The sequence below is a fragment of the Mesoplodon bidens genome (assembly GCF_964165515.1).
Source record: "Mesoplodon bidens genome assembly, chromosome: 7".
NCBI lineage: Eukaryota > Metazoa > Chordata > Mammalia > Artiodactyla > Ziphiidae > Mesoplodon > Mesoplodon bidens.
The window spans coordinates 64,060,944-64,083,378 of record NC_138164.1 but is presented as its reverse complement, the minus strand read 5'-3'; the positions used below and the strand labels follow the sequence as shown (position 1 = coordinate 64,083,378).

Here is a 22,435-nt window from a genome sequence, read left to right as displayed (position 1 = left end):
TATTATAGCAAGCATCAGAATATTTCCTTTTTAAGGCTAATATTCCATTGTGTGTATCTACCACATTTTATGTATTCATCTGTCACTGGATGCTTGGGTTTCTTCTACCTTTTTTCTATTGAGAATAATGCTGCTATGAAAGTGGGTGTATAGATATCTGCTTTCACTTCTTTTGGGTATATACCTGAAGTAGAATTACTGGACCCAATGATAGTTCTGTTTTTAATTTTTTGAGTCTCTGCCATACCATTTTCTACAGGCACTGCACCATTTTACATTCCTACCAGTAATGCAGAAGGGTTCCAATTTTTTCACATGCTACACATCACTTGTCACTTTCTTTTCTTTTCTTCGTTTAAAAATAATAGCCATTCTAATGGATGTGAAGTGGTATCTGTGGTTTTGATTTGCCGTTTCATAATGACTATAATGATGTTGAACACCTTTTCATGTACTTAGCCATTTGTATATCTTCTCTGGAAAAATATCTATTCAAGTTCTTTGCCAATTCTTTAATTGTTTGTGTGTGTGTGGTGTGGATTGGTTTTCTTTGTTTATTTGTTTTGGGTTGCCCTTAGCAAATCCTTAAGTCTACAAGAATTATAATTATTAAACTTGATTTCTTGATTGAGTTTCCTAATATGCTTAATTGAGCAGATCAAATCGTAACCTCTTTAGAAGGACAGAACCAAGTCCTAACTTTTCTAGAAGCAGAGAAACCAACTGAAATTTTGTCTAACATCATTTTAGTTAATACTTTTTGTTGATAACATACCTTTTAATGACAGGGGAGAGAATTTACTCTCCTTATTATGCTTTCTTCCTCTACTGTTAGTTTTCCTTTACTGTTTTGATTAGAACCTGAAAGCAATATGTTTTTACCTTATTTGCTGCTTTGAGGGAATTAACCATAAAGTCATCCCCTAGCTGCAAGCATCGCATAAAAACAAGTAATTATGCCTTTTAATGTAGGTTATAATGTTTGTACATATTAAGCATTGCTTTTAGCAAAAATCCTGTTTATTGTCCTCCTTTGACCAGTGTTTATATGATTTCAAATATCTTTGGTGGTCTTACTCATAAGCCATATTTCTGATTTGAAAAATTCTTTTCTATATCTTAAAATTCAGTTTGTAGCCTACATCAGTAAAACATAATAATTTTAAAGTAGTCTAAACCCACTATTGAATTTTAAGATGTTTTTAAATTGAAGTATAATTGACATATAACATTATTATTCATTTCAGGGGTACAACATAATGATTTGACATTGTATGCCTTGTGAAATGATCACCACAATAAATTTAGTAATTATCTGTCTCCATACAAAGTTACAAAAAACTTTTTCTTGTGATGAGAACCATTAAGATTTACTTTCTTAGCAATTTTCAAGTTTACTATATAATGTTATTGAATTTTCCAGATTTTTTAGTAGTATCCCTAAGGATTAGTTCTGAGTTTAGACTTAATATTCATTTGGTCATTCAGTTTGGTCATTCATTCCTGTGTTTGCTTCTTCTCCAGTGTACTTAAATCAAGACCAAAGAGGTCAAGGCAATAGAAATTTAAGAGGCAATTATTCCTATTAAGTGAACTTAAATTTTACACTGATTTTGAAGGGGGAGTCATTGTATAGTTTAAATTAGAAAGAAAAACTATTTCCTCAATAAAGTAAAGCTCTTTCTTGTGTTTAATTCTAAAATTTCACTGTTGGGGGTCTTATAGGAGAGGGGGAATTTCAACAATAACACCAACTAACATTTATTGGGCATGTCCTGCTTCTTTGCAGCCTACCAAATGCTTCATGTGCTTTTTTATTTAACCCTTTTAATAAAAGAATTAACAGCTCTTTGAGGTACTACTATTATTATTTCAGTTTTACAGATGAAGGAATTTGGAAGTTTATAAGCTTGCCCAGGTCATATAGATAATAATGTGTCAGAGTCTAGATTTGAACTCTGATTCTTGTAAAGCCTATGACTTTAACTAGAGTGATCTAGAGCTGTACTTCTCAAATTTTAATATGCATGATGTTTACCTAGTGATTTACCTGATTCACCATTTTTACAGAGGCCAAGTTGATGTTGATGCTGCTGGTCAGAGGACCACAGTTTTGGAGTATCAAGGTTATAAAGGCAGTCTTCTCCTAACCTTGGAAACAAATATGGTCATCCCTTGGTCTCTCTGGGGATTGCTCCCAGAACCTCTGCCAATACCAAAATCCAAGAAGGCTCAAATCCCTTATATAAAATAGAATAGTATTTGCATGTCACCTATGCATATCCTCCCGTATACTTCATTTAAATCATCCATAGATTACTTGTAATACCTAATACAATGTAAATGCTATGTGAATAGTTGCCTGTGTGTGGCAAATTCAAGTTTCGCCTTTTGGGACGTTCTGGAATTTTCTTTCTGAATATTTTCAATCTGAGGGTGCAGAGGGCCGACTGGACAACAGAGGCTTTCATACAGCTGCTTCTGAAAATATTCCTCAGTGAATGCTGATGTTCTGACTCTCAGTACAATTAAAAGAAAGTCTGTAGGGGAGGACATCTCTTGAAAAAGCAAAGGAGGGGAGGAGCAAGACATTTAGTTCTCTGGTTTTTTTCTTTCTCTTAGATAGTGTCTCTTCTGTTTCTCTTATTCTAATAGCAAAATGATTCTTATTCATTCGACAAATACTTATTTTGTACCTACTATGTGCCAAACATGATTTTAGGCATGGGAATTTAGTAAACAAAGCAGACTAAAATCCTGGCTTTCGTGAAGCTTACGTTGTAGTGGATAAAATAGCTGACACGTATATCATCACAATGTACCAACACTGTTCTCAGTGCCTTACTTTTTTTTTTTCCTCAATCCAGATGTAGTTCATCAGTTAGATGTTATTGATAACATGAGCTCTGTGGCCTAGTGATTGAGTTGACATTCCAGTTTTTGGTTTATAAGAGGAGCAGAACTTAACCAACAGTCAAGTTCTCAGGAGAAGGAAAAAAGCTTTTCTTAGCTCATGGAACATAGATGGCCTAGTCATGGTGTGATGCTAAGAAGCTTTGGTGGGGGGAGGGATTAAAACTTTTAATATCATTCAGGGAAGGATCTTTACCTTATCAATTAATATTTTCCCAAAGACTCCAATTTATTGGGTTGGTGATATAATGGAAACATTTTTGATATTGCAATTTATGAGTTGATTTATTCATTTTTTGTGAAATGGGTTCAATAGGAAATGTAGCAGTTAAGGGATAATCTGGCGCACTTTCCTATACTGCATTTGGTATCTAGAAATGGATGTTATGGCCTGCATTCTGAAATAGGTTTTCTGAATTCAGTCTTTTTTTTTTTTTTTTTTTTTTTTTTTTGGCTGCATTGGGTCTTCCTTGCTGCACGTGAGCTTGCTTTAGTTGTGGCAAGCTGGGGCTACTCTTCGTTGCAGTGCCCGGGCTTCTCATTGAGGTGGCTTGTCTTGTTGCGGAGCACGGGCTCTAGGCGCGTGGGCTCAGTTGCTCCGCAGCATGTGGGATCTTCCCGGACCAGGGCTCGTACCTGTGTCCCCTGCATTGGCAGGCAGATCCTTAACCACTGCGCCACCAGGGAAGCCCTGAATTCAGTCTTAAGGAGAATAATTAATATTGTTTACTTTGCCTTCCTGAAGTAATATTGACAGAGTGGAGAGAATAGCTACAGGATAAATTACTAAACCAAAGTTTACTAGTACAGTACTGAAAACTTACTGATGACCTTCAGTTACAAAAATTATGTGAATATCCTGCGTGTAGTTGCCCTATATGTACAAAACCATTCTTTAAAATTCTATCAATTTGAAAATGCCAGATAGAATTTTATTTTTATTTTATTATTAATATTTTTTAATAAATTGGTTTATGATATTCACAACACTTTTTTTTTTGAAGATGTTGGGGGTAGGAGTTTATTTATTTGTTTATTTTTGCTGTGTTGGGTCTTCATTTCTGTGCGAGGGCTTTCTCTAGTTGTGGCAAGCGGGGGCCACTCTTCATCGCGGTGCACGGGCCTCTCACTATTGCAGCCTCTCTTGTTGCAGAGCACAGGCTCCAGACGCGCAGGCTCAGTAGCTGTGGCTCACAGGCCTAGTTGCTCCGCGGCATGTCGGATCCTCCCAGACCAGGGCTCAAACCCGTGTCCCCTGCATTAGCAGGCAGATTCTCAACCACTGCGCCACCAGGGAAGCCCCGCCTGATAGAATTTTAAAGAATAGTTTTGTATACGGGGCATCTATGTTCAGGATATTCATACAATTTTTGTAATTGAATACCATCATTATTTCATTTTTAGTATTATACTAACTCTTCATTCCACTCTATGAGGGAAGGAAGGGAGAGAAGGGAGGAAGAAAAAAAGAAAAAGAAACGTTTCATGATTAGAGAAACTGTTGAAGTTTTCTTTTCTGATTGAATTTGTTGTGAGTAGAATCAGAAGGTGATAATTTATCATTCATAATTTTTGGAAAATGTCAGTGGCATGGTTTTTGACTCTCTACAGATTCCCCTATAAAAGGAACATATTGATGGCAAAAATAAAAAACTATAAACAGTATGTGAAATTAAGATCTTAAAGGGACTTGGGTACTCTAGGCCTTTTGACTTCTCAAACTTCTCCAGCCAAAGCTCCCTACCAAGACTAAACTCCACACAGAGCTTTGTGCAATCTGCTGGGAATAGGATCTAAATTAAGTACAATAGGGACAATGGAGACAAGCAAAAAAGAAGGTGCAAATAAAAGTATGGGAGAAGGCTAGAGGTAGGTGACCTCATAAAATAAATCACTTTAATTTTTAATATAAAAAATGCAGAGCTCTATAACTGTGAAATTCGAAAAACTGTCTACTTGCCATAAAAATGAGCAACTATAAAAGATCCAGGTCAAATCCCACAGAATTATAATAACAAAAGAGAATAAGAAGTAGAATAACATCACTGCAGAGAATGAAAGCTTACCCAAAAGACATTCTTACTAGACATATGAAAACTTAATAGGTGGTAGAGTTATGATTTTTCACAAATCTATGAATAACATCTGAGTCAACAAACACAAGAATTAGTGCCCTTAATAAATAGCGGATGGAAAGGTGTGTGTTTTTTTAAAAAGTTAAAAACAAAACAAAAGCAAATGAATAAAGAGATAAAGATTTGAGAGAAAGAGATAAGGATTTGAAGATACGCAGTGAAAATCCAACAGAGGCCCATAAAAAAGAAAACCAAAGCAAGGGAACAGACAAAAATGCTAAAGACTCTGCTTAACAAAACTTCTTGAAATAAAAAAAGGATATGAGACTACATATTTAAAAGATACTGCGTACCTTGGAAAATCAACCCAGAACAACCAACATCAAGACATATTCTAGTAAAATTATTGGGCTTTGAAGAAAGTACTTTGGCAATCCTGACAAAAAGACCAGGTAATTTATAAGGGAAAGAATATAAACTGCCATCACTATATTTGAAAGCAATGACTTATGCCAGAAGAAAATGCCATAACATATTTACGGGGGAAAAATGTGAACCAGAGATTTTATGTCTAGCCAAACTGACTTTTAGATAGAGATTGCAGGTAAACTGCTATTGAAGACCTAATTTCCCATGAGTCTTTTTATAGGGATCTTCTAGTGAATGAGCTTCAGATAGCCAAAAAGACTAACAAAACCTCAATGGTGGGTGATATAGAAATAAATATAAATGTATTCATTTGTACAGTTTAATATACATACCTGTATTTCTCACCTCTGTTCATGAGAGGAATCTAAAAACAATGATACCCCAGTAGCAATAAGCACTGTTAGCTTCTAGATTTTTATTTCAAAATATTGTTTTCCATTAAAAGGAACTAGTGCCCCTTAAAGACAAGACTGATTCAGGAGATGGGCAGGGAAAATACAGGATAAGCCTAGAATATCTTAGAATGACAGAAATTAAGGACATATTCAAAAAATAATTTAGGCATCTCAGTAGTACACAGTGCCAACTGGAAGGAGCTCTCAGTGGTGAGAGCAGAACTGTTTTAGCAACAAATTTATATGATGATAGATTTTAAATCTTAGAATAAAAGAAATATCTATGACTTCCTACTTATATAAGTACCTAATTGAATAAATAAATAAATGGAGGTGAAGGGACAGGTCTTCCCTGCAGGTGAATGTCAAATAATTCCTTTTGCACTGCAGGGACTACATTTCCCTGCAGTGTAGAAGGAATGAGAATAATACAAATTTACCATTAGGGAAATACTGCAGTAGTAATTGTTGCAGGCAAGATCTCTGACACTAAAATTAGTGTGTGCAAATTTGTGGAGAAACAGGATATTAGCATAATCTGAAAGTATCTCCCCAAGACATTTACCTGTTACAAAGGGGGAAATGGTTAACTTTACAGTGGAATGAACAGCCAACACCACCGTAACCAAATGATCAAGGTATTAACATCATCATGTAGCCTCTGATATAATGCACAACATTTCTTTTGTGAAATTTTCATCAAAAATGTATATCTTAATCTAATCTTGAGAAAACATCAAATAAGACCAAATTGAGAGGTATTCTCCAAAATAACTGTCAAGGTCAGAAAAGACAAGGAAAGAATGAGAAATGGTCACAGATTGGAGGAGACTAAAGAAACACAAGAACAAAATGAGACATGGATCCTCAAACAGACAGGATCTGGTGGGGGGTTGGGGGGAAAGGCAAAATTTAAATAAAATCTGTTTATGTTTAATAGTATTTTACTAATGTTAATTTCCTGGTTTTGATAATTGTGCTGTGAGTATGTAAGTTGTTAACTTAGGGGAAACAGGGTGGTGATGTACTTGAACTATTTTTGTAACACATCTATATGTCTAAAATTATTTCAAAATAAAGATTTAAAAAAGAATGTTGGGTGAGCATTAACTTGGTAGTTATATGTAACTAAATCTAAATGACAGATATAGAGAACATGTAGTCTTTAATGGCTATGTGTTTTCACAGTGGAGCTATAGTAAGACAAAACAAATGGAGAAAGAATGGGAAGAGTGCGTGCAAAAAACTTGTGAACCTTTCATTAAATCACTTTGGTGATGGTGGTATCATTGTTATTCTAAAAACGTGCATAATATGAGGGGAAAATAACTGATATTCTAATTATATCATCTGTGGTGTCCTTGAAAACCAGTGTGGGAAAAAGAAATAAGATGTAAGACAGAAAAGTTAAGGAAAAACAAATATCATTATGAACTCATGGGTTAATTTTATTATTTTCTAGCTCTGTCCACTGAAAAGACTTAAAAACAGTGGCCAACCCAGTAGCAGTGAGCATCCTTTAGCACCCAGATCGTAGTCTTGAAATACAGTTTCCCGTTAAAGTAAACCAAGGCGTCTTGGAAAAGTGGCTGATTCCATTTCTGGGGCATAATGAGCCAAGAAACATCCTGTCATTTCAAGTAGTATGGACTGTATCAAAGTCATTTCAGAAAGACTCAAGAGCCAACTTAAAAAGGTTTCCATTGTCTAAGATGGGACAATTTAAGCATCACAAGGATAATAACTGTAGTGGATTAAAACACTTTGAATATATCTTAAATCCATGACTTCATCATAATACTAATAGAAAAACTGGTTACCTTTGGAGGATGCCAGTGGAGACCAAATTATTATTTTGAAAATTGTTAAATAAGCAAAAAGAATTTAACTTTAATCCTGACTTTTCAGTATTAACTGTACCACTGTATAACAAAATAATAAATTAGTAAAGTTTATTTTTATAGGGTTTATAATCACTGATGGAAGATTGACAGAATGGGAATATCTTTTTTTTTTTTTTTTTTTTTTTGTTGTTGTTGTATGCGGGCCTCTCACTGTTCTGGCCTCTCCCGTTGTGGCGCACAGGCTCCGGACGCACAGGCTCAGCAGCCATGGCTCACGGGTCTAGCCGCTCCGCGGCACATGGGATCTTCCCGGACCGGAGCACGAACCCGTGTTCCCTGCATCGGCAGGCGGACTCTCAACCATTGCGCCACCAGGGAAGCCCGGGAATATCATTTTGTAATCCCTAATAAGAAAAGGTTTTAGATACTCAGCATTAACATCTCTTAACATCACAAAAAGAGATGATCAAATATTAATGCCTCTTGTGTCTTTTCAGGTGCTGACAGGGTTCTGTTTCCTGTTTGCCTTTAATAATTTATTAAGTGGTCCATTTGTTTTCTGTGGGTAGCTTTACTTTTTAAATTTTTATTTATTTATTTATTTGGCTGCACTGGGTCTTAGTTGTGGCACATGGTGTCTTCGTTGCAGCATGCGGGATCTTTTTTTTAAGTTGCGGCATGCGGGGTCTTTTAGTTGAGGCACGTGAGATCTTTGTTGTGGCATGTAGGATCTTTAGTTGTGGCGTGTGGGATCTAATTCCCTGACCAGGGATTGAACCTGGGCCCCCTGCGTTGGGAACGTGGAGTCTTAACCACTGGACTACCAGGGAAGTCCCCTGTGGCTTTATTTTGTTATACTTAATTATAAAAAACTTCTTGATACCTTTTTGGCAGATATCTACCATGTAATTTTTAAATAAGTTACAAAAGGATTGGCACCGGTTCGTATCCCTTTAACATGCAATAAAATGATAATACTGATGTTTTAGTGAAGGCAGCTCCTATTATTTGTCCATTAAATGCATGTTGGTAATATCAAATGATAATTTCAATATTTTGAGCCCAGAAAACTACTAGAGTTCATTAATGAATACACATAAAACTGTTGCATTTCTGTACACTAACAATGAAAGATCAGAAAAAGAATTTAAGGAAACAATCCCATGTACCATCACATCAAAAAGAATAAAGTACCCAGGAATAAACCTACCTAAGGAGGCAAAAGACCTGTACTCTGAAAATGGGTAAGACACTGATGAAAGAAATCGAAGATAATGCAAAACAGATGGAAAGACACACCATATTCCTGGATTGAAAGAATCAATATTCTCAAAATGACTATACTACCCAAGGCAATCTACAGATTCAGTGCAATCCCTATCAAATTACCAATGGCATTTTTAACAGAACTAGAACAAAAAAGTTTTAAAATTTGTATGGAAACACAAAAGACCCGAATAGCCAAAGCAATCTTGAGAAAGAAAAATGGAGCTGGAGGAATCAGGCTCCCTGACTTCACACTATACTTTAAAGCTGCAGTCAGCAAAACAGTATACTACCGGCACAAAAACAGAAATACAGAGCAATGGAACAGGATAGAAAGCCCAGAAATAAGCCCATGCACCTATGGCCAATTAATCTACCACAAAGAAGGCAAGAATATACCATGGAGAAAGACAGTCTCTTCAACAAGTGATGCTGGGAAAGCTGGACAACTACATGTAAAAGAATGAAATTAGAACATTTTCTAACACCAAACACAAAAATAAACTCAAAATGGATTAGAGACCTAAATGTAAGACCAGAAACTATATAACTGTTAGAGGAAAACATAGGCAGAGCACTCTTTGACATAAATCCAGCAGTATATTTTTGGATCCACCTCCTAGAGTAACAAAAATAAAAACAGAGACTTCCCTGGCAGTCCAGTGGTTAAGACTCTGCTTCCACTGCAGGGGGCATGGGTTCGATCCCTGGTCGGGGAATTAAGGTCCCACATGCCGCGCAGTGTGGCCAAAACAAAAACAAAAATAAACAAATGGGACCTAATTAAACTTAAAAGATTTTGCACAGCAAAGGAATCCATAAACAATACGAAAAAACAACCCACAGAATGGGAAAAAATATTTGCAAACGATGCAGCCAACAAGGGATTAATCTCCAAATGTACAAGTAACTCATGCAGCTCAATATAAAAAACAAACACACACAAAAAAACAACCCAATCAGAAAATGGGCGGAAGATCTAAAGGGACATTTCTCTAAAGAAGACATACAGATGGCCAAAAAGCACATGAAAAGATGCTTAACATTGCTAAGTACTAGAGAAACACAAATCAAAACTACAGTGAGGTATCACCTCACACAGTCAGAATGGCCATCATCAAAAAGTCTACAAACAATAAATACTGGAGAGGGTGTGGAGAAAAGGGAACCCTCCTGCACTGTTGGTGGGAATGTGAATTGGTACAGCCACTAGGGAGAACAGTATGGAGTTTCCTTTAAAAAAGTAAAAATAGGGCTACCATATGATCCAGCAGGCTACCATATGATCCAGCAGTCCCACTCCTGGGCAGAAATTTGGAGAAAACTGTAATTCAAAAAGATACATGCCCCCCAGTGTTCATAGCAGCACTATTTACAATAGCCAGGACATGGAAGCAACCTAAATGTCCGTCAGCAGATGAATGGATAAAGAAGATGTGGTACATATATACATATAATGGAATATTACTCAGCCACAAAAAAGAATGAAATAATGCCATTTGCAGCAACATGGATAGACCTAAAGATTATCATACTAAGTGAAGTAAGTTGGACAGTGAAAGATCAAATATCATATGATATCACTGATACGTGGAATCTAAAAAAAAGTGATACAAATGAACTTATTTAAAAAACAGAAACAGACTGACAGACTTAGAAAACAAACTTCTGGTTACCAGAGGGGAAAGGTGGGGGGGGATAAATTAGGAGCTTGGGATTAACATATACATACTACTATATATAAAATAGATAATCAACAGGGATCTACTGTATAGCACAGGGAACTCAATATTCTATAATAACCTAAATGGGAAAAAAAATCTGGAAAAGAATAGATCTATGTGTATGTATTACTGAATCACTTTGCTGTACACTGAATCTAACACAACATTGTAAATCAACTATATTCCAATATAAAATAAAAGATTTTTAAATGTATTGATATATATCAATAATGCTATATGTTATATTTTTTAGATTCCACATATATGTGATATCATACAGTATTTGTCTTTCTCTGTCTGACTTATTTCACTTAGTGTTGCTGCAAATGGCAATCTTTCATTCTTTTTTATGGCTGAGTAGTATTCCACTGCATATATCTACCACATCTTCTTTATCCATTCATCTGTTCGTGGACACTTAGGTTACTTCCATACCTTGGCAGTTGTAAATAATGCTGCTGTGAACATTGGGTGCATGTATCTTTTCAGATTAGTGTTGTTGTTATTTTAGATATATATACCCAGGAGTGGAACTGCTGAGTCATGTGGTATTTCTACTTTTAGTTTTTTGAGAAACCTCCATCCTGTTTTCCACAGTGGTTGCACCAGTTTACTTTCCCACCAGCAGTGTATGAGGATTCCCTTTTCTTCACGCCCTCACCAGCATTTGTTTGTGTTCTTTTTGATGATGGCCATTCTGACAAGTGTGAGTTAAATTTTTTTCTTGTAATAAAATGTCATGTGGTAAGCAGTTCAGGTCTGGTTCAGCAGCTCCATGAAGCCGTCAAGTACCCTTCCTAATCTGCCATCCTTAGCATGTGGCTTTGATTGTTCCCTCTCCAGGTATTGTGTGCAGTCTCAACAAAAAAGCAGGGGAAGGGGCAGAAGCCATAGGTCAACTGAACCTTGTAAGTCTCACCCAGATTTCCTCATGCATCTCACTGGCCAGAATTGGTTCACATGACCCTTAACTATAAGGTATCTGAAGAGGCAAGTACTTTCTTGAACAAAATCAGAGTTGCAATAGTAAGAAAGAAGAGGAGATTGATACTAGATAGGTAACTAGCAATGTCCTTCAGTGTTAACTTACATAGACATTCAGTGTTTCATTACATAGTGATTGGGATGGGTGGGAAAGCCCATAATAGGTGATTAATAGATAATTGTTGAGTAAATGAATGAATGTGCTTTAAAAACCCACAGTAAGTAACACGTGTCTTGAATCACCTTAAGTTTGTCAAGCACTGTTGCTGTTGCATTGTGATTTTAGAGGTGAATTTTTCCTTGAGTTTTGTTACTTCAAATTTCATGTCTCTTAAACTCATTTGCATCTTCCTTTACAGTTAGTTTCCTTTTGACAGAACTTGTTGGAAATGCTTGTATAACTGAATGACCTTTTTACCAATTATGATTGTGCTTAAAGTTTCATTTCATGTCATGGTTTTTGTGTCTTCGGTTTTAGGGATACATCCATGTGATCTACAGGAGCTAGAGTTATAAGTGTTGTTATGTTTTTCTCTTATAAGAACTAAGCCAAAAAAATATTGAATATTTTGGGGTTAAGAGAAATATAAGCCAGTGAAGAATAATTGTTGAGGTCACTTAGTCCAGCTGCTTTATTTATACATGAAGAAATAAGGATCATAGAGTTTGTGACATATCTAAAGGTACACCACTAGCTGAATTAGGATTACTGAACCTAGGAGTCTTGAACCTAATGTTACTCTTCATTTTATTTTGCCATGTTGTTACTCAAATCAAAATCAGTTTAAAGGACTTATTCATTCACCACCCCAAAAGCAAAGTGTCATTTTAGCTTGGGTGGGAATCACAATGAGAATCCTGAGTTGCTTTTTGAACCAAAATATATAGAAAAATATGAAATTGTGTTTAATATACTCTTTGTATTAGGCTAAAGTTATTTATAAAGATGATAATCTGTATTTTAATTGTTAACCAAGATATTTATTTAATTAGACTTCCTGATACATTAACCAATTTCAATGAATAGGAATTTACTAAACCTACTTAATCAATGGGAAAGGGAAGACATTCAAACTAGATAATTTCTGCCATGTCTTTAATTTTCTTAGTGACGTGCATATGTTAAATAAGTATATGACAGTTAAAGAGGGAGGCACAGTTTCTCAGTAGTTATCAGTGGTTCTTGAATTTTTTATTTGCAGTATGATTGAACATAAAAGAAATGGTAGTTTGTAATAAAAGTACTTAACTTTTTAAAAGAAATGTTGAATTCTCAGTTTAAAGAATATGTCCTACTTCATCTCACTTCTGTCTATTACATTTTATTCCTACGAAAACGTTGAAACTCTGGTGTATCAACTTGGCAAGAATCCGTTCATAAAAAAGTTTTTAATTTCTATCTTGGTAAAACTTCGTTAAGAAGTGAGGTTTTTCAGTTGCAAGGATAGGGTGAGGAAAATTTAGGTAAAATTAGTAGTTAAAGAATTCTGAAAACACTGCTCAGATTCCCTGAGCACAGTTTAAAGCGTATATGCATTCTCTGTAATTCCATTCAAAGATTATGATATTTACTAAATATGACTCTTGTTATATTTACTTATTTATTTATTTATTTATTTATTTATTTATTTATTTTTTTTGCGGTACGCGGGCCTCTCACTGTTGTGGCCTCTCCCGTTGCGGAGCACAGGCTCCAGACACGCAGGCTCAGCGGCCATGGCTCACGGGCCCAGCCGCTCCGCGGCATATGGGATCCTCCCAGACCGGGGCACGAACCCGTATCCCCTGCATCGGCAGGCGGACTCTCAACCACTGCGCCACCAGGGAGGCCCTACTTATTTATTTATAATAAATTTATTTATTTAATTTTGCCTGCGTTGGGTCCTCATTGCTGAGCGCAGGCTTTCTTTTAGTTGCGGTGCGCAGGAGCTACTCTTCGTTGCGGTGTGTGGGCTTCCCATTGCAGTGGCTTCTCTTGTTGTGGAGCTTGGGCTCTAGGCGTTCTGGCTTCAGTAGTTGTGGCATGCGGGCTCTAGAGCGCAGGCTCAGTAGTTGTGGCGCACGGGCTTAGTTGCTCCACGGCATGTAGGATCTTCCTGGGCTCGAATCTGTGTCCCCGAATTGGCAGGCAGATTCTTAACCACTGCGTCACCAGGGAAGCCCCATACTTTTGTTATATTTAAATTTGCACTATTAGGTACTCCATGAAAGTTGGAAATATATAGCCGATAAGGTAAAAAGAGGAGTTGACAGATAAATACAAATAGTTTCCTTATAAAATACTAACTCCTGAAATGTTCAGTAATGGCATTTGGTAAAGTAAACTGTAATATAACCATATTGAGGGATGTTACATAATTAAGTCCAATTTCTGTAAAGGCATTTAATATCATAAGAAAATGCTAATGTTTCAGTGAGAAAAATGGGGCAGCATGATCCCAATGATCTCAAAAATATATAAGACTAGAAGGAAGTAACCTAAAATAAAATATTAATAGTGATTGCCTCTGGGTATTTGGATTATGGGCATGTTTTTTGTTTCTCTGTTTTTCATTTTCTGTACAGAATTGTTACTTTTATAACCTGAATAAAACATAAAACATTTTCCCACTGCCTTGCTCATGTTACCTCAGTGAAATGAAGTGCTCAATGACTTGCAAAGAAGAACAGTTGTCAGGTTTTAAAACAAACATGGTCTTTTGGAAATGTTTTATTATATATTCTTAGTTTCATATTTTTGAGCCATCACTGGAGCTTGAATAAATTATTTGAGCTGCATAAATATTTCCATTTCATTGAGAACATTGAAGCTAAAAGTATAAAGCAGAAACCTGAGTCTTTCTAAATAAAAGTTTTTTTAATATCCAAAAGTTGTACTTCAGAGTTTGGTAATTTTCTTTACTGTCCGATTTTATTTTTTATTGTCAGATGTCCAGTGACAGAAGCCACCTCTTTTAAGAGAGAAACTTCAAATGGAAATATATTTTATGTTATGCCTTATATATTTTATAATCTTGAATGCTTAGATTCATGTGAACGTTTTCTGATTTTTAGAGCAACGGAAGGAAAGTGAAAAGATGAAAAGTGAAGAGCAGCCAATAGATTTAGAAAACTGTTCTACACCCAATGCTCTAGAAGAGACTACTGTGAAAATAGAAAAAGAAGATGAAAAGGAACTTGTAAAACTGCCAGTCATAGTGAAGCTAGAAAAACCTTTGCCAGAAAGCGAAGAAAAAAAGATTAGCAAAGAAGAAAGTGATTCCTTCAAGGAAAATGTCAAACCCGTAAAAGTCGAAGTGAAGGAATGTAGAGCAGATCCTAGAGATATCAAAGGTAACATGGAGAAGCTAGAGCCTGAGAGGCTAGATTTTGCTGGCAATGTTAAATCTTCTCAAGAAATCACTGAGAAGTCTACTGAAGAAACCGAGAAACTTAAAAATGACCAGCAGGCCAAGATACCACTAAAAAAACGAGAAATTAAACTGAGTGATGATTTTGACAGTCCAATCAAAGGACCTTTGTGTAAATCAGTTACTCCAACAAAAGAGTTTTTGAAAGATGAAATAAAACAAGAGGAAGAGACTTGTAAAAGGATCTCTACAATCACTACTTTTGGTCATGAAGGGAAACAGCTGGTAAATGGAGAAGTTAGTGATGAAAGGGTAACTCCAAATTTTAAGACAGAACAGATGGAGATGAAGTTTTATGATACAAAGGAAGATAGCTGTAGCCCCTCTAAGGACCGAAGTGTCATCATGGAGGGAAATGGAGCAGAGTCTTTAAATTCTGTCATAACGAGTATGAAAATAGGTGATCTTGAGAAAGAAGTGGTCACTTTAGGGAAAGATGCAGATAGTTCAATATCAGCCTTAGAGACACAGAGTCACAAAGGGCACGTAGAGGAAACTGGTCCTCCAGAAATGGAAACCCCTCTTGAGACTTCTGAAATAGCAAAGCATCTCTCCTCAAAAACTGCTTTATCTGCCGCTGAATCCTGTAGCATGAGAGTTGAAGAGAGGTCTCCCAAAAGTAAGAAGGATAAGCGCCCACCAGTCCTAGAATGTCTTGAAAAGTTAGAGAAGTCTAAAAAGACTTTTCTTGATAAAGACACTCAAAGATTGAGTCCTATACCAGAGGAGGTTCCAAAGAGTACTGTAGAATCAGTAAACGCAGGGTTTCCTGAGACAGCTGAAACTTCTCCATCATCTAACATGACTGTCCACTGTGAGAAACTAGCCTCAGAAAAAGAAGTGGTAGAGTGTCAGAATAGCAGTTCCGCTGAAGGTCAGTCTTTGGAGAAAATAGACCCAGAAATTTTAAAAGTGGATTCTGAATCCACAAAGGTAGAAGTGGATAATCTGGACAATGCCCAGACCTCTGGCGCAGGTGATCCTTCTGAGACAAAGGGTTCTATGCAAAAAAGCAAATTTAAATATAAGTTGATTCCTGAAGAAGAAACCACTGCCTCAGAAAACACAGAAATAACCTCTGAAAGGCAGAAAGAGGGCATCAAATTAACAATTAGGATATCCAGTCGGAAGAAGAAGCCAGATTCTCCTCCCCAAATTCTAGAGCCAGAAACCAAGCAAGAGAAGACAGAAAAGGAAGAAGAGAAAACAAATGTGGGTCGTACTTTAAGGAGGTCTCCAAGAATATCTAGACCCACAGCAAAAGTAGCTGAAATCAGAGATCAGAAAGCTGATAAAAAAAGAGGGGAAGGAGAAGATGAAGCGGAAGAAGAGTCAGCAGCTTTGCAAAAAACTGAGAAAAAAGAAAATTTGAAAAAAACAGAGAAGGATACAAATTCTAAAGTAACCAAGGTAAAATTTCTTCTACTCTGAGTTTTAATTTTTCTTAGAAATACTTGGCTCTGAGTGTTTGTAGCTGTTTGCTTTTGGCTAAATTAGCTCATTCAAAGATAACTAAAACAACAACCACCGCAAAAAAGCCTCTCTTCCAATATCTGAGATATTTTTTCTTAGTAGTTACCTCCAGACATTAAATTTCAGACTGTATAATCTTGTCATCTTTTAAACTTTTTCTCTATTATAGGCAATGTAGAAATATATTCTCTGTATTGTAAACTATCCAAGTAATACCTGTATGATTGAAAAATGAAAATTCCTTAGAAACACTATTACCAGTTTGGGCTACATCTCTTTGCAGTCCTTCTTCCATATATTCATGTCCGTGTTCGTAAATACTTCCCATTCTTTTAAAAATAGATCGAATCAAATTATTTTTCTATGAGCTTTTCACTTAACAGTGTGTGTCTGAACTCTACATATCAGTAAATATAGTCTACTTTTTGGTTATTGGCAGCCATGTAGTATTCCATAGTGTGGGTGTACCTCAGTTTATTTAACCACTCCCTGCTTGATTGACATTTAGGTCGTTTCCAATTTTTCACTATTACAGGCAGTGCTGCATTGAAGATCCTTTTGGACATGAGTGAGTATTTCCTTAGAATAGACCCCTAGAATTGGAATTGCTGGGTCAAGGGGCATATGTATTTTAAGTTCTGATAGCTTTCTCTATATTGCCCTCCTAAAAAGGCCCAGTTAATGTACCCTCTCATTGCCAGTGTTTAAGAGTGCCTCTGTGTCCCCATTTTAATCATTAGTCGTAGAGCCAGAATTTTTTTTTTTTTCTATGACCCTCTTATTTTAAGCAAAATCTAGTACAAGTCTTTGGCTAGCCTATGGGAGTTTGCTGTAATTAAAAGTACTACTTTTGTTTTTGATATATTTAAGTGGTCAGATTGTTCTTAATTGCAAGTGATCCTTTGTTCCCTGAAATACTAAATTTTTAAATTTTTACTTTAAAAAAATTTTCCCTTCTGTTGTTAGAATTATTTTGCTCTTTGGTGGGGACTTATACTGTAGGAGTGAACAGAAATATGACTTAAAATATTGTGAAGCCAGCCAATACAAAGCAGTTCCCAACATTATAAAGTTATTCTCTGAATAATATTTTTTAAGTTTGTCAGGATTTTTGTATGCATTTTTGACCCATTAAATTTTTTAAATTCATCACTAATACGGGAATTAAATTTTTTATGTAACAATATGTGAGAATATAGTCAACGCTCTATTATAGAGTCTTTGAAAAGTGCATGACCTTTGACCCAGAATCCTCTTCAAGGAATTTATCCTAACCACAGAAGTGTGTGTAAAAGTTTGTATTTGCAAGGATACATTGTTTATGAAAGTGAAAAATGGAAAACTACCTAAATGTCTGTCTAGTAGTGGATTAGATAAATATAGCTATGTGATGGCTTATACATATATATACACACACACATGATGTTAGGAGACTATTTTATAACTAGGGAAAATAGTTATAAGACAGAGTGTTCATTATAATTCTCCTTTCCAAAAAGTAGAAAAAATTAATGGAAATATATACCAAAATTTAATAGTAAGTATATCTGTGGATGAAGCTAAAATAATTTTTCTTTTCTTCTTTGTATATTCACTAAATATTCTACAATGCACATGTAATCAGAAGTGTTTTTTTAACATTCTTATTACATCAGATTATCCTAATGTTTTATTTTATATAAGGTAAAACCCAAAGGCAAAGTTCGATGGACTGGTTCTCGAACACGTGGCAGGTGGAAATATTCCAGCAATGATGAAAGTGAAGGGTCTGACAGTGAAAAATCATCTGCAGCTTCGGAAGAGGAGGAAGAAAAGGAAAGTGAAGACGCCATCCTAGCAGATGATGATGAACCATGCAAAAAATGTGGCCTTCCAAACCATCCTGAACTAGTATGTACCTGATCTAAATGGACAGTATTCAAATTATTGGCATGCTGTGGTGTGAAGCAGCCTAACTTCTCGGTTTGATCATGATTTCAGTTTTATGTGTGCAAAATAGCCTTTATTTCTGTTTCTCAGATAATAACCCAACTCTAGGGAGGATTAGGATCTTGCTTTCATTCTTACTTGGCTTTATATTGATCTTTCCTCTACTTAAGCATGCACTTCTCATCTCTTCTCACAGATCAATTAGTTTATTCAAATATTTCTATTCTGTTTTTTTCCTTTAAAATTTTCTTCTTTTCCTTTAAGTTACTTTATAATGATATTTCTGAAGTGGCAGCTTTAAATAAGTAAGACCTGAAGGGCCTGTTGCCTTTCTGTAAAAACATGTAAGTCAAGTAGTAACCTAGTAGGGCTTTAAACTTTAGAAAGTGGACAGTCGTAAAAAAAAAATTTAAGAGTATAATTATAGACCAGATATATTCAGAAAAATAGTGACAGATTTACATGGGACTTTCTTATTTAGGAAGTAAGTTCTTCAAAGATTGCCTAAATCAGGAAAACCAGTTCCCAACCTATGTATGTTTTTTTGCAGTTCATAAGTGCTTTCTAAAGAAACTGTTGAGGAAACACTCTTGTTATGCTCAATTCTATGCAACCGTTCTGTTCTTTTGAATAGATTTGACTTTAAAAGCAAGCTCCACCTATTAAGTAGAAAGAGACATAAAGAAACTTCCACATAGGTTGAGTTGTATGGGAGCAGAAATAAGTTATGTAAAGTTGCCAAGCACAGTTCCTGGTATCTGTTGTGTGCTGGAGTAAAGCTGTTTGTGGTTTACTTGCAGTTTTCTTCCTAAATGTGAAAATCATATCTGGAAACCAAATCAGTGACGTTGATCAAATCCCAGTAGTTTCAGAGGGTTCAAGTAAAAGATATAACTTAGACCCAGAGAATAACTTTAGCTCCGAGAAGAACAGTTGTCAAAATTACACTGAGAAGACCCTTCTAAGCATTTTTATGATCATCAAACTATAAAAGTTACGTCAAGACTTTTGTGTGGAGAAAGGCAAAGAGAAGATTGAGGTAGTGGTCTTTTCTGCCCCCTAAATCAAGTAAAAATCAATATTTGTGTTCTTTCCCTACCATTTCCTAATATTTTTTATACTGAGAGAATGCATTTTGACTGAGGCAGCAATAGACGTCAATGAAAAAGGGGTGTGAAGAAATAAAAAGTAAAATGAGGTGAGCAGAAATGGCATCCAGGAGATGGAGAAAGTTGTACCCTTCTCGGAACACACATAGGATTTTTATTTGGTTATCTTAATACCTGCTCTGAAAATCCCATTGCTGGTTATTGTGCCAAAGAGAATGACATTGGAAACTGAAGATCCCAAATATGGTGGATTTCTTATGCTAGATATTTAAGGATAATCCTCAAATAAAAATGTTAGGCAGCTGTTGTGTGTTAAGTCGTAGAGAAATGATGGTGAATTAGATGTGGTCCTTGTTCTCTTTGAGCTTACAGCAGAAAAGCAATAAATTCATAGATGAGTATAGAACTCTATCAGGTTTTTCAGATGTTTTAGTGAAAATAAGTGGATCATTGCCTGAAGCTTGGAAATCTCACGTAGTAGTATTTATTTTAATGGGTTTTTACCTTTCCTGAAGAATAGAGACAATCATCATTTTAGAAATAAACTGAATTTTAAAAGTTTATTTATTTACTTTTTTTATTTTTTATTTTTTGCGGTACGCGGGCCACTGTTGTGGCCTTTTCCGTTGCGGAGCACAGGCTCCGGACGCGCAGGCTCAGCGGCCATGGCTCATGGGCCCAGCCGCTCTGCGGCATGTGGGATCTTCCTGGACCAGGGCACGAACCCGCATCCGCTGCATCGGCAGGCGGACTCTCAACCACTGCACCACCAGGGAAGCCCTAAAAGTTTATTTTTAATTTTGTTATTTGAAATTTAGCTTATGCTTTAACATAGAAATAATGTGATAAGTAGAATCAGGTGCCCAGGTTAGTCCATATATGCCTATGTAAGCAATCAATCACGTAACTGAAGTATAATGTTAGTATAACTTAAATTGAATTCTGGCTATTGGTAGCAAATGGAGAAGGGAGTTTTTCACTTTTAAAATGTGTGCACATTCCGTCCCCCACTCTACACCCTCCCCATGGTACATGTTAGCAATTCAGAAACTATATATAACTATGTACAAATAAAACTATATACAAATAAATGAAGTGTAGATAATGGGAACCAGCTTTCTCACTGTTAAAGAAGTTACAAATAAGGCTGAAGGCTAGAATGAACCCTGTGGTGCTGGATTAGATGGTGAGTTATTAGTATGAAGTCATACTTATTTTAATATAGATATATGTATATACATGGGGTACTATACATACATGTATTTCCTAGCTCTGTCCTCTGTGAGAACTTAGAATCAGGGATACCCAGGAGCAGTGAGCACTCAGCACCCAGATCTTGATTTCTAAATACCATTCTCCAATAAAGGAACCAGTGTTTCTGGGGAAAATGGCTGATTCTAAGGCTTGGGCCAGGAAAATATAAGATGTGCCTGGAGTATCCTGTATTACCAGAAAGTAAGGAAGTGCTTTAAAAAAAAAAAAAAAAAGCATGCAAATGAGTCCTAAGGACACAGGGGCCAACCTGAAAACTCCTAGTATATCAATGGCTAGAACAATTTGAACAATAAATTAAATAATTGTTTTAGATTATAGCCCAAAGAATAAAATAACATTCATTAGTTCATTCTGATAAAATAAATAATTGAATAAACAAAAAAATGGGGTAATGGGGGAAGGACATTTTTTTTTTTACAGAAGAATTCCAAATAGCAAATGTTGAGGGCATGAGGAAAACAGAAAATCACCATTAGAACACCGCAGTAATAATTGTTTTGTTTTGTTTTGTTTTGCTTGTGGGATCTTAGTTCCCAGACCAGGGATTGAACCCAGGTCCCAAGCAGTGGAAGCACAGAGTCCTAACCACTGGACCACCAGGGAATTCCCAGTGATAATTATTGCAGCAAGATCCACTGATGAGTCCTAAAACTAGTGGGTGAAGCTGTAAGGAAAAACAGGGTATAGCATAATTTCAACATATCTTCCCCCCAAATATTTATTAATTACTGTGGTTTTAACTTATCTCTACAAATTCTTTGATACTCCTCTCTTCAGAAAGTGGAGCTTAATTCCCTTCCCCTTGAGCATGGGCTGGAGTTATCACTTTTAATGAGAATAGAGTATAGAAAGTGAAAAGTAACTTTACAGTGATGAAAAACAACAGACACTACTATAACCAAGTGATTGAAGTTAATATCACCAGTAATAAGTCATATTGTACAGTTTGAACAATTTGAACAGTAAATTATCAAATTGTTACACTATCATGTACCCCCAGATATGATGTAGTGAGCAGGGCATTTCACCTCTATGGTATTCTCAAAAACCCACAACTTCAGTCTAATCATGAGAAGACATCAGACAAACCCAAACTGAGGGCAGTCTGCATAACTGAGTAGTACTCTGCAAAACTGTCAAAGTCATGGAAAACAAAGAAAGACCAAGAAACTGTTACAGATCTGAGGAAATTAAGAAGAGATGCTGAAATGCAGTGTAATATCGTGGATTGGATCCTAGAATCAAAAAAAGGACAATAGTGGAAAAACTGGTCAAGTCTGAATAATGTCTGTTGTTTAGTTAATAGTTTTATACTGATGTTAATTTCTTAAGTTTTGGTAAATGTACCATGGTTATGTAAGATATTAACGTTAGTGTCCTATCTTGGCAACTCTTCCATAAATCTAAAATTATTTTAAAATAAAGGATTTTTTTAAGTTTAATTCATGAGTGTGTACCATTTTAAGTTTTAGAGAACTGGTCATCTGAAACTCGAATAGCAAAAAATAATCAACTTAGGATTAATTATTTGTAGCTTTTTTATTTGAACATGGTTGTCCTTAGTGTAGTTCCATTCCTCTCATGTTTGAATTTACATGATAAAAGGAGC

At 35.8% G+C, this 22,435-nt stretch overlaps 1 protein-coding gene across 4 annotated transcripts in view; it reads left to right on the top strand.

Moving 5' to 3' along the window:
• RSF1 (remodeling and spacing factor 1) overlaps positions 1-22,435 on the top strand; it is a 184,918-nt gene that overhangs the window by 131,094 nt on the left and 31,389 nt on the right. For all 4 annotated transcript variants that reach the window (XM_081241100.1, XM_081241099.1, XM_081241098.1 and 1 more), the window contains 2 exons: positions 14,685-16,450; positions 18,197-18,403. In XM_081241100.1, coding sequence (XP_081097226.1) covers positions 14,685-16,450; positions 18,197-18,403 — 1,973 coding nt within the window. The remainder of the gene's footprint in view (positions 1-14,684; positions 16,451-18,196; positions 18,404-22,435) is intronic.